This window comes from Pyxicephalus adspersus, chromosome 1 (assembly GCF_032062135.1).
Source record: "Pyxicephalus adspersus chromosome 1, UCB_Pads_2.0, whole genome shotgun sequence".
In the NCBI taxonomy this organism is placed as follows: domain Eukaryota; kingdom Metazoa; phylum Chordata; class Amphibia; order Anura; family Pyxicephalidae; genus Pyxicephalus; species Pyxicephalus adspersus.
The window spans coordinates 41,076,092-41,099,615 of NC_092858.1; the positions used below are offsets into that span (position 1 = coordinate 41,076,092).

A 23,524-nucleotide genomic window follows, 5' to 3' on the forward strand; every position below is an offset into this window, starting at 1 on the left:
ATAGGTGTACAGTATAAATGAAATATTTTAAAGTTAATGTTATAAAAACCTTGCTTCTATTTTTAGATTTATAGGTGTACAGTATGAATGTAAAAGAAGGGCAGTTATATTTGCTTACACTCAGATTCCACTATCTTTTTTGCAGTGCTAAAAAACTGATGCACCCTACGGTTGCTTCTTAAATAACAGATCCATTCATCCCTATTTGATGTACAGTGCTATGTAATTTGTTGGCCCCATATAAATCCTTTTTAATAATATTATTATTATTATTATTATTATTAATAATATCAAAATAATAATAAACTAATATATTATTATTATTATTATTATTATTAAAGAGGTTGCAGAGTTTAGAAAATACCAGGTCTAATGTATGTCCGGCTATGTGTGTGGGGCCATTGATGTGCTGTGTGAGTCCAAATGAGTAATGAATATAGTGTAAAGATTTACTACCCTGTTATTTAAAAGTGGCCAAGAGGGTTTTTTTTAAATCTAAAGTGGTGGGACATACTGTTGAGTTTGACATCCTGGACCTAATATCCAAGGGGACTCAAAAGTTGCTTTCAAGATTAAAGCAGACAAATGATAAACTTTTACTCTTCAAAGTAACACTAAGTGCAATAACCCTAGACAATCACTGAAAATTCACTTAGCTTAGGTAAGGACAGAGCAGATGGATTATAACAGGCCTCTAAAATGTGCTTAGAAATTAACATGAAGAGACTGTTATAGTGGGAAGTAGATGAGAAAAAACAATAAAGACCTAAAAAACTAGGAAAATCTGGATTGGCCATTTTTCTCAAATTATAAAATCAATCAGTTTAAATCATATGTTTCAAGCTTTTCTGCAGAACATCTCATCTCATTCTTTTTGTTAGGGTTCATCAGAAGTGGAAATGCACCAGTAAAATTTACAAATAAATTCAGCCAAAATATATTTTTCCTTTCATTAAGTACATTTTGCCAATGATTTGCGCAACGTTAATCCATTTGTAATTTAATAGTTTTTTAATAGAGAAGTTGGAGAAGGCTAAATATTTTACTTATTTTCTAGTTGTTCCCCAGAGCTTTATATTTTCACTTTTATTATTAATTTCAACATCCCAAATTTTCATAGCTGGGGTGACAAAACAGACAAAGCAAAGAACTGTTTTTCTGCTGATATTTCTAAATAGACCAAATATTTACCAGGACTATAAAATTCGAAACTGTAGAAAGCCACAAAGATATCACATATAAAGCAAGTAACATGTATTTACCTTTACATGTGACACCGTCCTCATCAAGAATCTGGTCTTCAGCACATGCACACTGCCTGCCTCCAGGTATGGCCAAGCACAGGCTACTGCAGCCACCATTGTTTACACGGCAAGCATTGGAACCCACTTTAAAAAGAAAATACAGAGACATCAAAACACACCAAACACCAACATTTGACAGTTACTTTTGTCAGCACAAACATTTTCCATTTAATAGTTAGCTGCAGTTGTGAAGAGAAGTATATAGGCAAAATAATAATGTTTTAAAATAATTCCCAAACTAGAAAGAAAGTATCTTTTTTAATTGGTTTACTTTTAAAATATAAAATTGAGAATAATAAAACTCCAGGAAGACAATAATGCTAAAAGAAAACTTTGTTTGCTAAGCACTCACTTTCCCCCACAGAAAAAAAAAATATATATATATATATATATATATATATATATATATTTCAGATAGTCCCTAATCCAAATTACTGCAGGCTAAAAATGTCTACAGCAGCACTGATAATATTTCTATTGCAGGGCACCTTGGAACGAAAGCTTGCAGTTCAGGGGCCTCCAAGAGCAAAGCTGGCTTTAAAGGACAATCTGTAAGCATGATATTCTGTAAAGACCTCTATGGGAGCAAAAGGTGCTGTAGAAAAGTTCTGCCACACTGCATCATTCAATTTGATAAAATAGGCCAAGAGTAATTGATGCTTTATTATTGAGACTTGCCTTGTTGTTGCTGTGCATCATACATTCGGATTTCAAAGATTGGTGGCCTTTCGTTTCTTAGAAGTGTGACTGTTTTAGAGACTTGATCCAGCCTAAAGATGCTGCCACTTCTGTATTCTGTCCAGAATAGAAAGTTACTGTAGTGGCACAGACCGAATGCGTGATTTAACTCCGGACCTTCATACACAGCCTAACAAATTAAAGAGAAAAATAATTTTTAAAAATAAGCTCATCAGTATGCCAAGTGATGTTCCGTCCACTCATTTAAGTTATCTCATGCATTGGTAACAGACCTTTTCAACTCACCTTACCTTGTTAAGTAAATAAAAAGAAGGAAAAGTTGTCTGTAGTCCTAACACACTTCCTGGCTTAAGTTATGTTTCTTAATAGATACAATACAGCCTAATATCATATATAATAAATATATATATATAATAGTCTATTGTATATATAATACTGTCAGCCTAATGTAGAATGTGTAGTACTTGTAGGATCAATAGGTGAAAAGAAAAGTCAACACATCTTAGGTATAGTAAACTGTAATATATAACATTTTTTTTTAAATCTATATAAATTTCAGGTGCACCAAGGATAAATTATTTCAGTTACTGGCTCACAACTGGCTCCTTTTTTTCCAACTTCAGAGTTTGCCTCTAAGAAATATGTTTAACCAAATAGGAAAAGCTCAGGTACCAAAAAAACGTTTGTATAAAAATAATAATAATAATAAAGCAAATTTAAGACTAACATGTGGCTTTCATTTGACTAGTCAGAATAATAAAAAAGTGGTGGGATAACCCATAGCAAGCAATCAGATTAATGCCCTATGGTAGGGTTTTCAAACTCAAATACACACAGACCGAATTTAGAACTTGGACCAAGTCGCGGGACAAACTTGAAATTTATTGAAAACATTTAGAAAGTTTTTCCTTCTCATTAGTTAAAAAAACATTTACGTATGGAAACAAAGAGGTTTTGGTTAACATTCAATATGGAACAAGCCTGTAATAGAGAAAAAGGCCTAATAATGTTTTTTAATTTTTTTTTAAGAAAAAAATGTATGCCTCCCACTCTATTTGTAGCCTTTTGAGTTCAATTTATATGGTAACCTTTTTGCACAGGCTAACAATAATATTAACAATTGCATAAAAAAAATTCTTCTTATTGAGATTAATTGTTTTATTTTGCCAGAGAATGAAACATGAAACCAAATGAATTGCTGCATTCATGTGGTTTCACAGTGCATTCTCTGGCACAGTAAAACAATAATATAGCACTAGCTCTATGATAATTCCTGTTTATTGAGCTTACCTGTCAGTATAAACTCTGCGGGGTCCACGCATAGGCTGCTGTTCAAAAGTCACGAGTGATGCCGCTACTACAATTCTTGACATCACTTGCGTCTATAAAATGCAGGGCCACGCATTGGCAGAGAGGCCGCAGGTCTAGAGACTCGAGTGATGCGGAGAACTGTAGTAGCGGCATTGTACTCGCGTCTATAGAACAGCAGCTTAATATGAATTGCAGCTGGCCCCCCGTTACTACGGATTGCAGTAGCAGCGGGCTGCAATTCATATTAAGAATTCTTTTGGGGGCCAAAAAAAAATGATGTGCCGGGCCAGAGTTGGACACCCCTGCCTTATGGAAAGTGAGACTCAAAGTAAAAACCTAATTGGCTGCTGAGAACAACAAACACAAAAATACAAATCGTCATGCACATGCACTAACCTTGCGGCCAGTTCCATTGAGGTAAACCATTTCAATGCGGTCATAAAAGGCATCTACCCAATAGAGAATCTTATTTGGAATGTCAATACTTAGTCCGTTAGGCCACAGAACTGCTTTTGATGTAACAAAAATGTTCCGGTTGGAACCATCCATCCAGGCTCTTTCAATCTTTCCTCGCTTGCTGTCCTTGGGATCTTCCTCCCAGTCTGTCCAATACATCCACCTTGAAACATCCAAACAAAGAAATTAAACACACATCTAGAAAACAATGTTTTTTTAAATGTTCATTCTGCTAAAAATCCAATGTGCTCTTACTGGACGACAAAACACTTCACCTTTTAATTATGAGATGAACAGGTATTCTGTCCAAAAAGGGAGAAAGGAGCTTACTAGATTTTTAACTGGACATACATGAATATTTATGTATTTTCAAAACAGATAAAATATGGGGAAATGTATATAATTTTCAGTGGTGTACTGTACTTTTTCTTCCCATTTTTGCTCAATTTTAACAGCTCTTTACATCAGTAAAGCTTAGAGAACCTGGGCAATGGATGTCCCTGCAAAACAACACTGCCATTTACATTCATTTTAATTCAACACTGCACAAGAGAAAGGAAATGATATGCTAAGTGTTCATCGGTATGATCCAACCTGCTCAATATACTCTGAACAAAGACATGATATAGAAGCCTTAAAGCCATTTAATTGTCTTAGTACAAAGTAAATCCATTGAGAAATGTCATTTGAGCTTGTTGCCCTGTACAATATTTACAACAACTTTAACCATCAGAGTTAGCTGCAACCAAGAGAAGCTGCAGGAGTGCAGTCACTGTCAGAGCTCCCTGTAAATTTGTTTCTTGACATCCAGTATTAATATCTGCAATAGATTCATAGTAATGACTCTTACCCATTCAGTGGATCTACTACAATAGCTCTTGGGTGAGTCATCTTCCCTTCTAATAAGGTTTTCCTGGTCTGTGATGCCTTTTCCAAACGAGCCACGCTGATGGTCTTCTTAGGCCCGTCATCCGTCCAGTACAGGTTGTTTCCCATCCAGTCTACAGCAACACCTTCCACATTGTGGATGCCTTTCAATAGATGGTTAAAAAAGGCATTTATAACAATGTGCTCATTATTATCACTTATTATAAAATACTAACATCATAAAGATATAGAGGATACATTCACACAACCAACCAGCATTAAAAAGTATAACATTCTTCAGTACAGAAGGGAGCAAAAACTGAAAATATTCATGTTTTTTAGTAAGTTAGGTTTCCAGGCTATTTGGGTTACTACCTACTCTGTATGGTCATCTTCACTTAGAAAAAGGAATCAGTACACAGTTATTACAGAAAATGGAGTGTATATTCAGGGAGCACAAAATCTATTACAACTACAGTGTTTAACTTTATAATTTTCAATGTGACAATGACATTTTTTACATTCCATGGAGAGAGGAGGGGGGGGCTTGGCACCCGCTGTACTCTCCTATATAGGAATATACAGAGGTTGTTCCCATGCAGTCAATCATAAATCCACCAGGGCGGATCAGCAGCTGATCTGCTTGTGTGTGCGAGCTTCTATGTTGCTGGCAGGAGCAATAAAGTTACCTATATATTTAGATCTTTTTCCAAAATATATTCAATGCACAAACAGAAAAAATGTTTAGGTATCTTGATGAAACCAGTATTTAGAAGTTATAACTGAAGTGAAATACATATTTTGAGGAGGGGAACTAAAATGGCACATTTGCTGTTTTCTGGAACTGTTAGGGGCATGATTTACTATATAAATGGCTCCTTTCACATGGAACTGTGAAACTCTAGGTTTCCTCCAGAGGTTGCTAGGGGTTCCTTTAGCATTTAGAAATTTGTGCCTCTCAAGACGGTTTAACAAGATATTTTTGTCTAACTGTAAGGGTGGCATTACTCCCAGTGGCCAGCAATGTAGGAACCATTCATCTAACTGACCACCACACTAATGGAATGTTAGCTGTGGATATATTAGTTATAGCAGGGGTCCCAGAAGACCTGATAGGTATTTTAAGGTGTTCTCTAATGTTAGGAAAAGTTGAAAAACACTGCATTAGAGTAAGATATTATATAACGTGCCATTGGGTCGTGCAATTTTTAGAATGCTCTGCTCTGAGAAGGCTAATTTGGGACTTTGCTAAAGCTTGCAAGCTAGACCCAATGTTTTGCTTTCATAACACAATTTTGGATATACCCAATTTCCAAAGCATGTAGACATCCTTGTAATGACATCCATTTTAATGCATTGTGCTGCACTGATTGTGGTGGTCAGGTGGTTTTTCCTGCAAATTTTTAGTTCAAAGCAGAGGCCAACATATATTATTTTCTTCCTTTAAATAGGTTGCTACAAACTGTGCTGCTTTTAAATGCCATGTTTCGTTTTTACCCTGCACATACCATCTTACACAAGGTGTTAATGGGCTCTTACTAACTGAAGAAATACTTTTTATTCCAGTAACAACTTTTGTCTATAAAATTTACTGCAGAGAAGTTGTCTGGTAACCCATGGACAGTCATGTTTCCCTACATAGCTAAAACAATAGGCTTCAGAAAAAGGCTTTACAAATAGAAACATTTTGGGGCATTGAAAACAATCATCGCCCACCTCTTTAAAGATTGGGTCAGTAGAATAATCTTGAATGTATAAAAAAACAAGATACGGACTTAGAAGCCAATTTATTCAATGATATCTAGACAATATGGTTAAAACAGCAGTAGGTACAAATAACATTTTGATTCCCTAATTATTGTCTTTTGCTTCCCCATAGATTGTAAGCTCTTCTGGGCAGGGTCCTCTCCACCTCCTGTGTCACGGTCTGTATCTGCCTGTCATTTGCAACCCCTATTTAATGTACAGCACTGCGTAATATGTTTGGCACTATATAAATCCTTTTTATTATTATTATTATTATTATTATTATTATTAATAATAATAATAATAATAATAGGAAGAAGAATAATAATATTAATGTGTAAAAAAGCCAGCCTTCCCCTTTTCATTTTCTTTCTGCTTCCCCTTTTTTATTCTACCTTTCCATTTTCTCAAATGTTACTTTTTGCATTGTCTCTAAGCTAACCATAAAACAGCTAATTAGTTCTACTGAACTGTAAACTATTACTATTCACACTATTTTAGCTTTTAATTGCTCATTTTATTTATATTATGGATGCTTGGTAATTGTATTTGTTTGCTGCTACCCAACAGAAACGGAATTGTTACATTTTATACAATATCCAGAATTCACTTGCATGTTGTTTCTCACTGGTGTGGCCATTTTTAATTCTGCCATTCAACTTAAGCCATGACATTTTTTATTACAAATTTGCTTTTTTTAGTGTATTTTCCTAAATCTAATTTCAACCATATTCTATAAATTGTACCACAACTATGCCTGTTTTTTTTGTTTTTTTTAATTTCTCTGTATGTGACATAAATGCTTTTGAAACGGCACCCTGTGCAGTTCTGAAACATTGCTATATGTAGATACTTTAAAGTCCGTGTTCTGACAAAAAAAGGAACACAGGCTGCTAAAGAAGATGCCTCCCTTCCTACTGCTGCAGCACCCAATGGCAATACATTAAAATTACCTTATAGAGTGTACCTGGGAATGTAACTCCTCACTTCTTTAAATAGACTGTGATGCCTCTGTACCCTCCAGCAACTTCCCTAAATCTTATGTAGAGATAATATCCATGCCAGCAGGATAGCTAGCTGAAAATTCCAATGGAAAGGAGGGCTTTGCAGTGAAGCACGCAGCCTTGTGTAAAGTATTAGTTTCTTACATGCTATGGGCATATCCATTGTTTTTGTCTCTTAACAAAATATTCACCTATGTTAATATGAGTATGTGTGTATGTATGCTGGGGACTATTTAATGGCAGGTGCTTCTGTAGAGTCCTCCTATAACAGTGTTACCAAGGACAAGGGGGAATCAATGGGGTTTAGTGCTATGATACAGATTATAGCCAACATTGCACGTCCCCTGGATAGATACAGAAAAAAAAATAATGAACCAAATCATAACACAAGATGGAAATCCACAAGCCTGGCATATGCGGTATTACAATATGGTTTCCTGCTTTAAGCAAAATCAATGCTTTGTGTTTTGTCAAAAATGCGGTGCTTACAAACAATTTTTTGAACAGTTCAGTGTACAAAGTCAAAAGTATCTCAATCCTGACTTTGGGATCAACAACCCTTCCGGCAACTCCACTGTCCATAAATGTGACCAATTTAGAAAATGGATGAAAAGTCAAGGACTGATAGTTAAGCAATATGCTTTTGAGTACACTCAGTTACCAAAGTACTCAACTCCTGATAGAAGTTTCAGAATATTGGGGTGCATTTGCATAATAATGTTTCCATAATGTAATTATTTAGATAACTTCTGATATATTAAATTTTGGGTTGGTATTACTAAACATCTTGAAAAATTACTTGTATGGTGACAGCAGGGTATAGCTAAAGATGTACCAGACATTTTCAGCAATTAAGTCCACCTAGGGTTTGCTCACACCACTTGCTTAGAAGTGCAGTTAAACCCAACATGTAAATAGAGTGTGATACGTAAGGACATTGGGACAGTGAAGTAAGAGCAATACCTTAGCAAAGTAAGAGCAATATCTTATGGTATTGTGTTGCACTGTATTGCAGCTTCAATTGCCCTGCTGCAAGTTTTTCTTTCTGTTTCTGTGCAGTGGCCCACCTAAAGTGATGAATGGGGCCAATGTCCCAAACCAAAACATTGTATGTGTATGTGGTTTTCACATAAACCTGGTGGTAAGCTCTTTGTTGCACTTTTCAGATGACCAATATACAACCTTACACTGCTGGCCTTTGTTTAAGGGATGTGTTATTATCTTCTACTATAATACAGTGTATATTAAAGTAAACTATGACGTTATGGGCCAACAGTCTGACAAATGGTAGAAACTCTTAGATGCCTACAATATATACATTTAAAATTGATGTATCTATCAATAAATTGTTATCCCCTAGGACATGTATGTGGTTATCAAGAAGCCTCAGATTCTTCAGTCTGAAAGGTCAGCAAAAATTAAAGATATCTAGATATTACAGATCTGGCCAAGCACATATACAAATGGCAAAACCTGGTAAATTACATTAAACATGTTTATGGTTAATGTTTTGTTAAGGAATCTTTATATCTAACATTATGAACTTGATTCTAGAAGCACCCACAAATTGCAGACATTTCCACAACCCACTGAAAAGTAAAATCCTTGAATGAATGTTTAAAATCACAGAAATCTTAGCTATTCTAAGAAAGGATAAAAAAAAAAATTATAAATACAATACTCCGGCAGAGCTATAAATATTCAGCCATGGAGTCTCATTTTCCCATCTCTTTTCCAAATCCAAGCTCTAAATGACAACTGAAATGTCAGAGAGACAGACATCTATGAACCATCACACCTAGTTAATTAGCTGGATTTTACCAGGCTGGACAGCTCATGTCACACACATAAAAGAATGCATAAGCCTTCGGGATCCAAAGGGGGAGGAGAGGGGGAATAACTTGGCATTGAGTGCGGAGTCTATTCTTTAATTTCTTCAAAACAATCAGACTCTATATACAACTCTGTAACGGCTACTCACACAGAAAGCTCTGATACGACAAACACATGTGAAAAGCCACTGTACAATATACACAGATCTGTGCTGAGCATCATTCATGACATTGTGAATGAACGGATTATCCGGACAAGCTCCTGTCCCGTCATCACTTCATTTCACTTCATTTCATTTCATCACTTCTATGCATTTAAATGTAAATGTCATCCAACAATATACAAAGCACAAAAATAACAGCAATACAAGGTGTGCTTTTATAAATGTATACTTTCCAACTTTTTATTTCTTGTATATAAATGTACAAAAGCATATTGGATCGGAAGAATTTCTAGTTTCCATGGGAAACACAGCTTCTTTCAGCCCCATTCTAAACAACAGCAAAGAGACAGGCACAAGAGACATGCAGCAGCTTCTAATGCATGGGGTGTGTGTAAATTAAAATATGCAGGGAATTAGGACTACTGGGTTTCAGCACAGGAGGGAACTCTGTACATGTGAGCAGGAAAAAAGGTAACAATAAAGTTAAGCCTTAATTTAGAAACATACCTAAGGGTATGTTTCTAAATTAAAGGGTAAACATACCTAAGGGCCTCAAAGACATGAAAAAAAAAAAAACAATTCCTAAAAGTAACTGCAATGTCTGTGTGTCATTTTGTCTCAGATGTTCACCAATACTCTCTGTGTCTGAGATTTGTGACCTATGACAGTTTACAGTCCTATAGTACAATGGGCAGCAATGAACTGTGACCCATAGCATCCAAAAGCATAAATCTGATCCGTGTGTTCAGGCTAACAAAGGGGATATACATTGTTGCATGTAAAAAGGCAGCTTTACAAGGAACCCTCACCTTCTTGTAGAATGTTTTCTCGACCAGTACCATCTATTTTCTGACGTCCAATCAAGAAGCTTGTGGTGTCTGCAAAGTACATGTAGCCATATTCCGCATGGAAGTCTAGAGCCCGAGGGTTCATGAGGTTTTCAATGGGGATCATGTGCTCATCAGGGATGTTGGCTCCCATATCCATTCCTCGAATAATACCAGGACGCCCTCGCCCATAAACCAGGAAGAGTTCATGCTCTGGCTCTGAAATTGTAAACCTATAATTACTGTTTGCAAAATGAAAATGTCTTAATGTGTTACAATTGTGATTAAAAAAGACTAAAATAATAATTCCGGAGAAGGACTTTACAGGGAAAAAATAAAATCCTATCTACCAGGGACTTTTCTACATACCAACACTGGGGGGTTCCCATCAACTATAGTCCTTGGCAGTCTGAAATGCTACCAGGGATGCAGAGTTAGTATAAAGAAATGTAATTTTGGTCACATCACAGTACTATATTCCACCAACAAGTAAAAACAAACTGCTTTAACGCATGAGCTGTGGGATTTAGGATGGGCAGTATGTCACCACACAATGATGTGAACTAACAACAGAGGTAATTTTTTTCCCCCAAGAAATTTCCTTTTAATCCAACAAAGTAGAAGGACAGAATTATGTACAAAGACATATGTTAAGAGTCAGATCATGTTAATATAATGCTGGCTATTGAACAACCAATAAGAGAAAGTTCAGTCAGCTATTTAAAGCGGAACTATAGTTCCACTTATAAAATATTCCACTCTTTCCTTGTGTGCATTAAAGGAGAACAAAACAATAACAATAAAAAATGTGAACAGGCAGTCCCCCTTTATTTGAGGAGTGACAGACAAAGTCCTTTCTGCAATAAAGCATACTTGCATTCCTATGATACCCAGATACCCAGCATATCCGGTTATACGATGAGATGTACACATGCAACTCAGTGTATTTTAAAAAAAGGATAGCGATCAGCCACGTAAGTATGTTTTATTACAGAAGGGATATTGCCTGTCTTTTCTGTAATAAAGAACCTGCCTGTCGCATGTGTGGGAGTTACAAGATCATGATGGGCAAAAATCAGAACCCAGAAGAATATCAGAGAGACTTTTTCAGTTCATCTCTTTCTATCCCTGCAAAATGACTCATTTGGTGTCACTGGACAATAAAAAGACGGACAGTAGTACAAATCTGACAGGTGTTTTAGTTATTCACCAATCTATGGGAAAAAAACAAAAAATGTCTTTGGCAGAAATGTTTCTTTCAGGCCAAGCTGCCAGATTGTTATGCCCTTCCAAATGTTAAGGTGAGGTAGCCCATTCATTTGATGGAACAGCAGGACAAGCAAAGAGTACACATTTTTTATTGACCTTTTCATCATAACAATGCTACAAAGGTATGCCAATTAGCTTTACTGGGGTATCAGTTGGAATAAATGCTGGAAATTCTAAACAATTTTAAAGCTGAACATTTAGAATGAATAGAAGTACAGAGCACCAACGCTTGGTACAAACATCTACTTAGTCCCTACATTTGGGTGGGTTTTCTCTGGACACTCCAGTTTCTTAACAAAACCCAAAAAAAAAATGGTTGGAATGCGATTATGGTAAGGATATTAGATTGTGAGCTACACTGAGGGACAGTTTGTGACTTGACATTCAACTCCGTAAGAGCTACGTAAAACGGTAACGCTGTAAAAAAAAATATGAGCAATAACAAACTAAATTCCAGTATAAATTTAATTTATGCAAATATTACTGTAATTGCTAAAATGTAGTGCTTACTTTTGCATGACCTCCCATCACTGCCCAGGCTGAACCCTGATCGGCAGCGACATGTTCGGGTTTTGTGGTTGCTGCCAAGAAGACAAATATCTGAGCATCCTCCAGGCTTCTTGTACTGATCCAATTCACATGCATGGCTCCTCACTGCAAGAACATACAACAATCCATTAGTGTGTTATAACAGGTTTGTTGCAATATATAAAAAGAATCATATAGAGCCCTTCTCAACTTTGCAAACATTATTTTATCCCCCACTATATATTCCCCAGAGTCACCTGCTCCATCAAGCCAAATGTGGCTCACACCTGTTAAGAAAATCGTGAATGCCTAATATCCATGGGTACCTTAAAGTTTATATCAGTAGAAACTTCAGAAATTTGCAATCTAGAAGTGAACCTGCCAATTCATGCATTAGAATGCCAATGCATCTTTAGGAAAATTATGTCACAAAGTTATTTTCTTTTTCCGCCGAACACAATTACTTAGCTTCAAAATAAACAATGGTTTATAAAACACTAAACCCTGATACTTTTGATCCATTTCTTTATTATGTACTGAGAAAGGTTTTTTTCCTAAGAGGTATGGTTGTATTATAATGAAGCATCTCAATACTATTGTGCCTCCTGGGCCAATGATGGAAAACAATTATCTGTACAGAATTTTGAACACAAGGACCCGACAAAACATACATACATACAAAGATGCAACGATATGGGCAGGACTGAGTAGAGGGAGGAACTACAATGGCTTCAAATTCCCAATGTGCATCTAGAAGGCACCGAGAGGCCTAGAATAACTGTGACCAGAAATGTTGGAGATCCAGTTTCCATTTTTATTTACCTCACAGTGTTAAACTTTTCTTCACAGTGTGACAACCCTAGGGTTTGTGCATTGCTTTCAGGGCTTTTTTTATGTCCATTCTAAAAACATGCAGATTATACATGGAACATATATAAAACCTAAATAGATCGGCAGTTATACATGGAACATATATAAAAGCTAAACAGATCAGCAGTTCTCTGCCAAACCAGAGCATTAAACAAAGAGAACAATTTATATGTAGTCTTTAGTTCACAGAGGATCAGCTTTAGTCTTCTGCAGCTGTTTGATTAAACAAGGCCAAGAAAGGCACTAAATAACCAGTTCACAAAAGTCAAACAATAACAAAGGAAGTTGTCCGTCACAAAGGAACAAACAATTTTTATTGACTATCATCTACATTATAGACTCTTTGCGATCCTGTAACTGGCTTGCTTACTAACTGCTCAACAAAAGCAATTTAATGAGTTACATAACTGGTGACACACAATATGCCATGTTACATTTCATGGTGGTTCCTGTCCCCCCCCTCAATCCACCCTGACATTGTTGTGTCATGCTCATTCCTTTACAGAGAGTAAATAAATTCATCTAACATGGGCACAAACCATATACAAGAATCTTCTGACTTTTGGCTCACACTGCTGTAAACACATCCCCTTTTCTGAATAATGTACATCTTTTTATTAATTTCAGAAACATAAAAAAAACAAGATATGTCATCAGTGTCTTCTTTAGATAATGAATATTTCCATGTATTTATAAAGTTTTACAATTGTAAACCCAAACATACTATTATAATACCAATCTGTGAAATAAATGGAATATGAAAAAATTTTCACGTGCCCTCAAGGCAACCAAGTTCTTGATGTTTCTGGAGTAGGGGGAAAGTGAACGAATATCTGCATTACAATTTGGGTTGGCAGATATGAAACAAGTGGCAGCTTGACGTTAAACACTACATAGCTCACACTTGTGGTCTCCTTCCACTGTAGGCAGCTTTGACATGATCACATTAACACTTCGTCTCTAAAACTGCAGTGGAAGCAGTGTGCAGAGCCATCTTCCTGCTAACAGATACAGGCAGCAGTTTCTAGGAAAGCCAACTGGGGATGGGGAGAAAAGCCACCTGTTTTTTTGTATCTAACATTGATCAATCCAGGATTTGTACCAATTTTATTGTGCCCAAAGTTCAAGAATATTTCTGTGTATAAAACATAATTGATTTATGTTTTCTTTTTATTCTGGATGCATTTAAAAATGTGCTCATATACAATGTAGTCCTAATTCTCTGCAGAGAATTCAACCCAAAAGAGACCAGTGGTGCCTTTATAGAGAAGGACATGGGGCAATGATGGAATGTGGAATGGGAAGTACCGCTTACCATATTTTTAAATAAAGGAGACATATTATTATTATTATTATTATTAAACAGGATTTATATAGCACCAACATATTACCCAGCGCTGTACATTAAATAGGGATTGCAAATGACAGACTAATACAGACAGTGATACAGGAGAAGAGGACCCTGCCCCAAAGAGCTTACAATCTAGTAGGCATAGGGGAGGCTTTCAAAGTTGATTTTGAAGTAGGATCTGCAATGCCCATGAATAATTGAAGACAAGTGAAGGGTAGAATTTTCCTTTTTAGCTTCTTAGTAATGCAGTAAAAATTTGGTGGAAGTCTGGTCAATTGCAGTAGAGTTCAGAACTACACAGAGCCAGTGTCCAGTGGTCATTGTGTAATCTGATGTCTGTAGCAGTGTGTGTATATGGTATGAAGAAGGCCAGTGGAGCCAGTTGGCTCAAAGATGTTTAATAGGTTAGTTATTAAAATGCTAGAAATATATTCGACAACTATACTGCTCACAGGACACAATGCAGTGTTTACACAAGCCTTACCAGTTGGCTGCCTGCGTTGGTGGTAAATGTGTAAGGCGCCACCTTTGTCCACCCTGGTCACCACTTGATGCTCTGAACTGTTGAAGCGATTGACACGAATCACACTTGTTTTCTGCTGAGCGTTGGCGTGATCAGTATTTGTAGCGTATAAATAATTCTCAAAAACAGTAAGGCCATACAAATGTTCAATCTAGGAGCAAGAAAAGGAAACAAAATCAACATGTGGGGGGAGTTGGAAGTTAATTAAAACATTACTGGTCTGAACTACCCTACAACAATAACAAGTTAGGCTAAATATTTAATAAGTATTCACTGAATTCTTTATGAACATAAAATGACTTACAACATTACCACCCTCAGTGGTGGGACCACAACTTAATTATAAATATTTCTTCCACCCAAAAAATGCCAGCTACTTACATCTCTCACCCTCGTCAGCCTCCATCTAAAATAATATTTGGAGTTGACTGAGTGTTTCCATTAGTTAGATAATATAAGATTATCTACGGTGATAACTTACAGACATAAACATATTGTGAAGAAAGCAATCAAACACAAATTGCTTTTGTAATCCAACCTAGAAGCAATATAAGAAAAGCTTTGCTTATAAGTAATAACCGACTTAAAACACATTGTAAAGAACAATGTATATCAAACATAGTGACCACATCAACTTTCTACAGCAAACACCAGGCAAATTAGGAAAAATGATGGTTGTTTCTGAATGGTTGTTGTGGGCTACTGCACATTAAATTAGCCCTGTGAAATTATCTCCAAATGTCTCTATGTATTTAGGACAATTAGCTGGTACAATTGATAAATATAACCATAATTTAACACACTGAATAAATAAATAAATAAATAGTTACTTACTAGAAGTCCCTGAATGATTGTGTGTCTGTTCTTGCCTTCATAGTCTACCACTTCGATGTAGTCCAGGTAGGCATCTGCCCAGTACACCAAACGATTCACTAGATCCAAGGTGATCCCATGTGGAAAGACGATTTTGCTGTCTACTAGCTTGGTCCTGTCCTGGCCGTCCATATCACACCTCTCTACTTTCGGGATTTGCCCGTAATCCGTGAAAAAAACCTTCCTGTAAATATAGATCATAAGGTAATTTGTCAATGCAAAATTCCTTTACTATCATAAAATAGGCCATTATTTTATTTTTTATCACAGTGCAGTGATCAACCCAGAACCTTTTTTAAGCTTGGAGGGAAGAAATTTTAGGTGGGTGGCAGCCCCTGTATGTTGACCCAACTCATCAGTAATAACACAAAAACAGCCGGGTGGTTGCTGAAAAGTGCCGGGTGGTGTTCCCAGTGGTGTGCTAAAAGGGGCTGGGGGTTCTCTTGTGTCTTGTATGTACTGCGTCTTGTATGCGATTTATTAAAGCTCTCCAAGGCTGCAAATGAAAAAATATTGATCAGTGAACAGCAAATCTGGAATGGATCTGGTCCAGGATTCAAAATATTTGCTAGCAAATAGCAAATGAGTTTGAAGAAATACATTCCAGGTTTGGATCATCCAGCTTCACTGATGACAGTGTATCCTCTCCAGCCTTGGAGAGCTAATAAATCAGGCCCAAGACAAAAAAATTCAACCCCCGAGCCAAGCACAAGGAATACTGGTGCATTAAATTACCAGAATGGTCCAACATTCAGTCATAGAGGACTATAGCCTATTGCCCTCAATTTAGATCTGGATTATTTTTACTTCCCCCCCCCCCCCCCCAGAAAGAGTTACATTAATATATTAAACGTAAATATTTATTAATGTTACAAAAATGTAAATTTAAATCATTAAAATATACAAGTGTAGGTTTATTGTAACTGTCAGGCATCTAGCATTTTGTCCCTGTGTTCCCCTCATGAAAGGGTCATTTTACAAAGATGAGAAGCACAGGCTAAGCCCTAAATATCACTGCCAGTTTGCACTCTTCATACCTAATTAATTGTTGATGAGCATGAAAAATGTCTTTTAAAAGTCTTTATCATGCAGAAGACAAGGCATCATTTTCCTCAGCTACTATTAATTACATGCATATTAGCATAATTGCAATTCATCACGAAATCACTAATACACTTTAGGTGAAAAGTAGTACATGATCCTAGCAAAGTAGGAAATACTACGCCATGCAAACACAAACGTATATTTGAGTCTTCTATACCAAGTACACTTGCTGTAGTGATGAGCAATGCTTTTTAGCAGCCACTTTAGAAATATAGAAATATGTGCGATATGATCTTTATAATCTACTGGTATACCAATTTTATTAGTTAAGTAGTACATTTTCCAACTGTCAATAGAAACCCAACATGAAAAGGACGAGTATGGGGGGGGGGGGAGTTCCACATGGGTGGCAGATGTAAACTATGCTTAAAGCAGATAAGAAAATTCCCAATTGATTAAATTTGGATGTTAAGCAGATTTCCTGCTTTTTGTTTTTCCACGTTTTACCACACTTCAACACCTACAATGCAAATTATATCAGCTACACAGGGAAGGTATTGTTTACTGTATTTTACTGTATTTACTGTATTTTTTGCAGACTAATATACTTGCATAATGAGATGGTGCAGTAAAGCAAAATTATTGGACTGGATTTTTTAAAGCTCTCCAAGACTAGTAAAGATAGACTCATGGGAGAACTTGGGTGATCCAGCAAACCTGGAATTAGCCAAATAATAATTTGTAAAATGTCTTCAATCCTGGACCAGAGCCATTCCAGGATTGTTGGATCACCATAAACTTTGATACAAGAGTGATACAAAGCAAGGATTAGAAATATTTACAGATACTGAAAAAAACACTGACAGACTATATGTATATCAAAAATAACACAAAAATATCTTCTCTTAAGTCCACTAAATACAGGCTCAAAATCGGACTTGCCTTCCTAAAAATGCATTTTGTTCTGTATGAATATTCCTTGGGTGACATACACCACCATACCTTCATCAGTTTAATAACACGCTACAACAGTTTGCACTATACCACGCAGTCCCAGCTCAGTCTGTTTTCCTGGTTCAAACGGCTTTTAAATTACAAGCACATTTAACATTAAAATACACAAATCCCTGAGATATAATGCAGAGTTAGAAAATCTGGCTAATTGCTGCAAGCATACATAAAACCATATTCCATCTGTGCCTAAAGTCTATGGCTGAAATCAATGAATATAAAAAGGCTGTAATAATTGCAAAGGAGGCTGGAACAAAAAGGTCACAAACAATGCTCATTCAAGTGAGAAATTTATCTGTGTGATGCGCAGCGCTGGTCTTTCCCATCAGCAGTCATTCGTAGATGGAACTGAAATTGATTATTATTACTGGCCTTGACGTAGTCTTCTGCAGTCACTGAATGTCAGCGGGAAACGAATCAAGGACTTACACGCAGCTATATTTATACGGTGATTATACATACTGTATTTATGACAGTGACAAACAGCCTAAACAAATGATTCCTGTTAGTATTATATTTCCATCAACCAGCTAAACATAACTGTACTAGAAAGAAAAAACTAAATCTAAAGTACAATTTAATTCAAATTATCAATAATAAATGTTTTGCTAAGTGCCCCTGTAATTAGTTATAAATACAAGCTGATCCTGCCAGGGGGACCCTTAGGCTTAGAGCAAGTTCAGATGAACTGGTATTCAAGTGCTTTGCTGGGGTTTTACGGCTTTTAAACTTGCAGGATTCACCAAGCTTTCCAAATATCATGTGTGAAAGCGCCATTTATATGAATGGCTCAGTATTCATATAAGTGGAAAGGGGAGCGACAGAAAAAAGAAGTGTACTGAAATAGCAGCTCCAGATTATCATACAATGACATGAATAAACATAAATCAAAGACTGGAGCAGCCACCCATAAATCTTTATCCCAATAACCACAAATAGTTGAGCAGTGAATTGTATTTTATGTTGACCAATACTATGAACTATGCAGAGCTGTAGACCCAATATTTAGACATCCAGACTTTAAATGGAAAGCTAAACGCATGTTTCCCTATTTAATGTACAGCGCTGCGTAATATGTTGGCGCTATATAAATCCTGTTTGATAATAATATTAATGTGAAAAGGTATGAAGTGCAAACAGGAAATCTATGAAAGTTCACAGTGGATCGAATGGCTGGAATAATAACAAAAGCTGGTGGCAGAGTCACTGTCTTGGATTTACAAAAAACCAAAGGAACCAGATGTTTTTGTTGAGAAATGCTGTGACGCATTTCTGAGTTATCTAAGTTTCAGAAATTCAGGATGTTGTGGCATAGTTTTAGAAACACAGATACATTGTACTTTTAATCTGTGCTGTGAGTAATTGAGGAAAACAAGCAAAAATTAAGCTATTTTTCTAAATAACAAAAATTCAGCTGGATTACATTTTACCAGCACCACATCTGGCATTTGAGAAAGAACAATTTTCAGTAATGGACCCCGAGAGTTTCTAATCGTCTAAGTATATATATCGTCCCAGAATAAATATGTCACATGAACATTCAAAATATCCTTTTGTTACAAAATGGGTAACAGGTAAAATGCAACACATGTACATGAATTACACTGTTGTTGTTATAAGGACAAAAACTAAGATGATCAAATATATCAGATATTGGGTTTAGTGGTAAGGGGAAATCTTTCAAAAGGAACACCAGTGACACACTTTAAGGGGATTGTCTCACTTTCTGTTGTGCCTAACGCACATAATTGATCTAACCCCTTCCCAGTCTAACTAAGCCCCCCACTGGCACCAGATACCAGAAAAAAATCTATTGCCCTGTTCAGCACCTGTCATGTAGTGCTTTGTTAATTATTGTCATATTAGATCACCTTAAGACTTGAACATCTGTGGTGCAGAATAGCATCAATGGCCTTATGTGAATGAACCTGTAGGTGACCATTAAGTGGTGCCAATTGTGGTGTAGGTCTTGTTTTCCCCATTTTAGCGTTTAGATTCATGTTATGCACAAAGTAATGATTAAAACATTGAAAATTAACACCTCTGCATAAAGCATTCAGAATTTACTGAAATTTCAGGTATAAAGGCATAATCGCAGCACTGGAGTCCAAAGTTTAGCATTTTTTTTTGGCAGGATATTTTCTTGGTGTTTGTGTGGCATTCCATCAAATGTTTTAATATGTGCATGCATAGGTAACTGTAGTAGAAAATTAGATCTGGGATTAACTGGAGCAGGGACCAGGGAGACTGATTTATATGTATGCTGTAAACCATTGCATGTTATCTCTTTACCTATAAAGCAAATACATAAATAGCTGGGAATGTAAAATAAAGGCAACTATAAAACTTAATTCATCATGCAAAAAGGTGGCCAGTTACAAAAATTCCAAAAGCTCGACAATTCTGTCTCTCATGTAGGTCATCGTTCTTTTACCCAAGGCAAGGTCTGACATCTCATCATATGGAACATTTCCTCAAACCACAGAGTTCTTGGCTGTGATCACTGACCAAATGTAACTACTCAGCATGATCAGGCCAACAAACTCAAACAAGAAATTGCTAGGAAAGGTCATTTGACAATGTTGATCTAGGATTGCTTAATATAGTTTAATTGCTCAATATCATTTAAAAGGAAAACAACACACACACACACACACAAGAAAAGAAAGTAATTGAAAAGGAAAATGTTCTTATATAGGGAACATCCCATTGCAGATTTTTGTTCCCCTCTTTTATGTTATCAGGCTTTAAATGGTAGGAGCAATTATCCACACACAGCTGTGTCAATAATTTGTTTTGCTAAATACACGAAAATGATCCTATTAATTCACTGGGAGTCAAAGGGCTAAGGTTCCAAACTGGAAATGAACATCCTGGATTCAGTAAATGCTGTTTGTTGTCTGTTATAGCTAGAAAACTGGGGGGAGTGTAATTTACAGTGCCAAAATTTTGTCAGACCAGCACCTGAACTTAACAACGTAACACCACAAAAACTTGTTTCGTTGGCTCAGTCAATCTTTAAATGAAACATATTATATATATATATATATATATATATATATATATACACATACACAAATCTTTAAGTCTAAAATGTTGGATATGACTTTTTTCATATATATACCCCTTGCAGACAACAGGATGTAAGTTCAGCTTTACCTAAAAGATTTCTTACAGCTGTTAGATCAGAAAGGGAAAGTATATTGCATTTTCAGTAAAGTACCTATTTATTACAACATTTGCCTTCCAAGTATTGTTTTATGTGACTTTCACATTTCTGCATGTAAGGTATTAAGGATGTTTAGATTTTGTATTAAAAAAATAAAAATAAAAAAAAAGAGATTGCCCCTAAAATCTATAGTAGTTCAGTCCGGTTACTCAACCCTTCTTTTACAACCATTGATACATTACAAAGAAGCCATAGATGAGGGTTTTGTTTTTTGTTTTGTATGTTGTATCTTCTTAATATATTTATACCACATTTTCATAGGTAACAAAAATTTCCAAAAAAACTTCAAGATCCTCTTTTATCACATAATACCTCTCATACATGTTGGCCATAATACTTTGTGTTAGGATTTGCCTTTGAAAAAAAAAATTATAATGTGAATAGTCTCACCCCATTGTTGGATCCAAAGCAATTCCCTTGGGATTATACAGCTCTCTGTCAAGAAGAGTAACGCAGGTGTCCCCATTTCTATTACAGACAAAGATCCGGTCATCAATGTCATCCACAAAGTAGAAGTTGCCCGTAAGCCAGTCTATAGCCATCTGTTCAACATCTGAAAGATAAAGCAAAAATAGCCTGACGTCAAATATAAAACTCTGCTTGATTCCAAGGCACACAAGCTGACACAGTGTCATTAGTATACAGTCAAAGAACTTGACTATATATTAAGAAGAGTCAAAAATATTTCTTCTAGCATAATGTCAACTTGCTACTTCACATCAATCTACAATTCGATCTGTCAATTTTTAGGCTTATCACATATTATGTCCTGTTGCAGACATACGAGGAAGATCAGAAAGGAAAATGCCAATTCCCACATCAATTCAGGCTTATTAAGAGTTAGACATAAGGATATATATTTCATTTTATGTTTTAATTAGTATGTAAAATTTATTAGCCCTTGTGCCTTATAGGGACATAGAGGCTGGCAGAAAAAACCATAGCACACAAGCAGTATACTATAAAATAGAAGTTTGCTTTGGGAGCCCATTGGGCAACTGAAAAAAACCTCACAAAAATGTTTGCTAATATACATTTATATATGTATATATATTTATACAATATATTTATATATTTTGGTAAAATTGTTCATAAACTAGACAAGCAGTTGTGTCTATATACCAATTACAGTTTTTAAAAAAATGTGGAAAATAAAATGAGTATGAGAAAGACCTAAAAAGATTGAAGGGGAATGAAGGGCTGTTTTAGAACGGAAAATAAATGGAAAGTAAAGGGATATAGCTGTAAATCTATAAACAGACAAAGCAGATTGTCTGTCCCGCCCATGCTGACTCAGAGACACAAGGCTATGGACAAACTGCCAATTGACAGAAAAAGAGAAAAAAAGGGGTAACAAAAGCCAACATGTTATTAAAAAAATTATTTCTTATTGTTACACAAAATATTGTGTCTGCACAATTTGTACCAGTGAAATGGATTGCTTAACAGTTACTATAATTTACAAGCTGCTTTTGCAAGTATCACAAAATGTAATGTATAATATTCAGTTTAAAAAATAATTAAGAATATAATTTTAAGAACTAGCAAAAAATAGACCATATTGGTACCAAAGATTCAGGACATGGAGAGGGTAAATAAGAGAGAATATCAAATTTACGTAGCTTCATTTGTCTATGTAACCACTTCATGAAACTCTTCTCAGATTTCATAGTTGGATTTCATTGGGACATATTTGAGATAACTTTTCATTTTTACAATGGGTTGTCTGATTCTCTTAAATGTAATTATGTGCAATTTCCTGAAAAGGTGGTGGGTGGACCTTTCCAATACAGAGTCCAATCACTTCCCTCATGCAGGCCATCATATATGTCTCTTCTTGGAACAAGAGGAGTTTAAGTGTGATCTTTTTTAAAAAGTCCATACCAACACCCCATCGCTTCTTCTCTCCTTCCCCTGGACTACTCCCCACACCCCACCCAACTATACCACCCATCCAGTTAACTTATATACTTTGCATGTGGGTCTTAGCTTGATGCCTATTTTGCTTTTCATGCATGGCTGGGGCTCTTTCCTCAAAATTAGTTCCCAATCGGACCCTGGGATATGGGGTGTCCTACATTCTAGTCCTAATAGAATTTAGTGGGCCTAAAAGAAAAGGTATTTACAACAATCCCTCAAATGATGCAGCAATTAGTAAATTGTATGAAATATATTCTATGTTTGCAACTGCAAGAATGTAAGCAATACAAAATGTGCCTAACATATGATAAGTAAATAGTGTGGTGGTGTTCACCTATATTCATTTTACTAAGAGATCAGGGACCACTCTAAAAAACAAATCCATTTTGTCCACTAGTTAACCCAGGCAAGATTGCTTTCCACCATATACTACATTTTTCTAAATTGTTTTGCCTTTGTATTGCCTTTAAAACTGAACTTGAAAAGTTCAAAAACCCATTGAGAAGTTTTGCCTGCCTATACTAGATCTGCCATGCATTCTGGTTTCTAGTTAAAAGATTGAAGTTTTAAAATTGCTCACTATTTCATGTTACTATTTATGTAGACACAAAGTTTCTACCGTATTGCAGGCACGATGGGAAATGCAGTCTGGCATCTATTGCTCTTCTTGCTTTGAATGTCACATCTGATTGGCAC

General features: G+C 35.9%; 1 protein-coding gene across 1 annotated transcript in view; it reads right to left on the reverse strand.

Annotated features, from left to right (window-relative positions):
* The window catches only part of LRP1 (LDL receptor related protein 1), a 181,681-nt gene that overhangs the window by 78,835 nt on the left and 79,322 nt on the right, over window positions 1-23,524 (reverse strand). The window contains exons 7-15 of the mRNA XM_072398352.1: window positions 21,299-21,461; window positions 15,586-15,808; window positions 14,713-14,902; window positions 11,990-12,133; window positions 10,193-10,429; window positions 4,621-4,801; window positions 3,711-3,933; window positions 1,983-2,172; window positions 1,263-1,388 (exon numbers count right to left, since the gene is read on the reverse strand). Of these exons, the coding sequence (XP_072254453.1) occupies window positions 1,263-1,388; window positions 1,983-2,172; window positions 3,711-3,933; window positions 4,621-4,801; window positions 10,193-10,429; window positions 11,990-12,133; window positions 14,713-14,902; window positions 15,586-15,808; window positions 21,299-21,461 (1,677 nt within the window). The remainder of the gene's footprint in view (window positions 1-1,262; window positions 1,389-1,982; window positions 2,173-3,710; window positions 3,934-4,620; window positions 4,802-10,192; window positions 10,430-11,989; window positions 12,134-14,712; window positions 14,903-15,585; window positions 15,809-21,298; window positions 21,462-23,524) is intronic.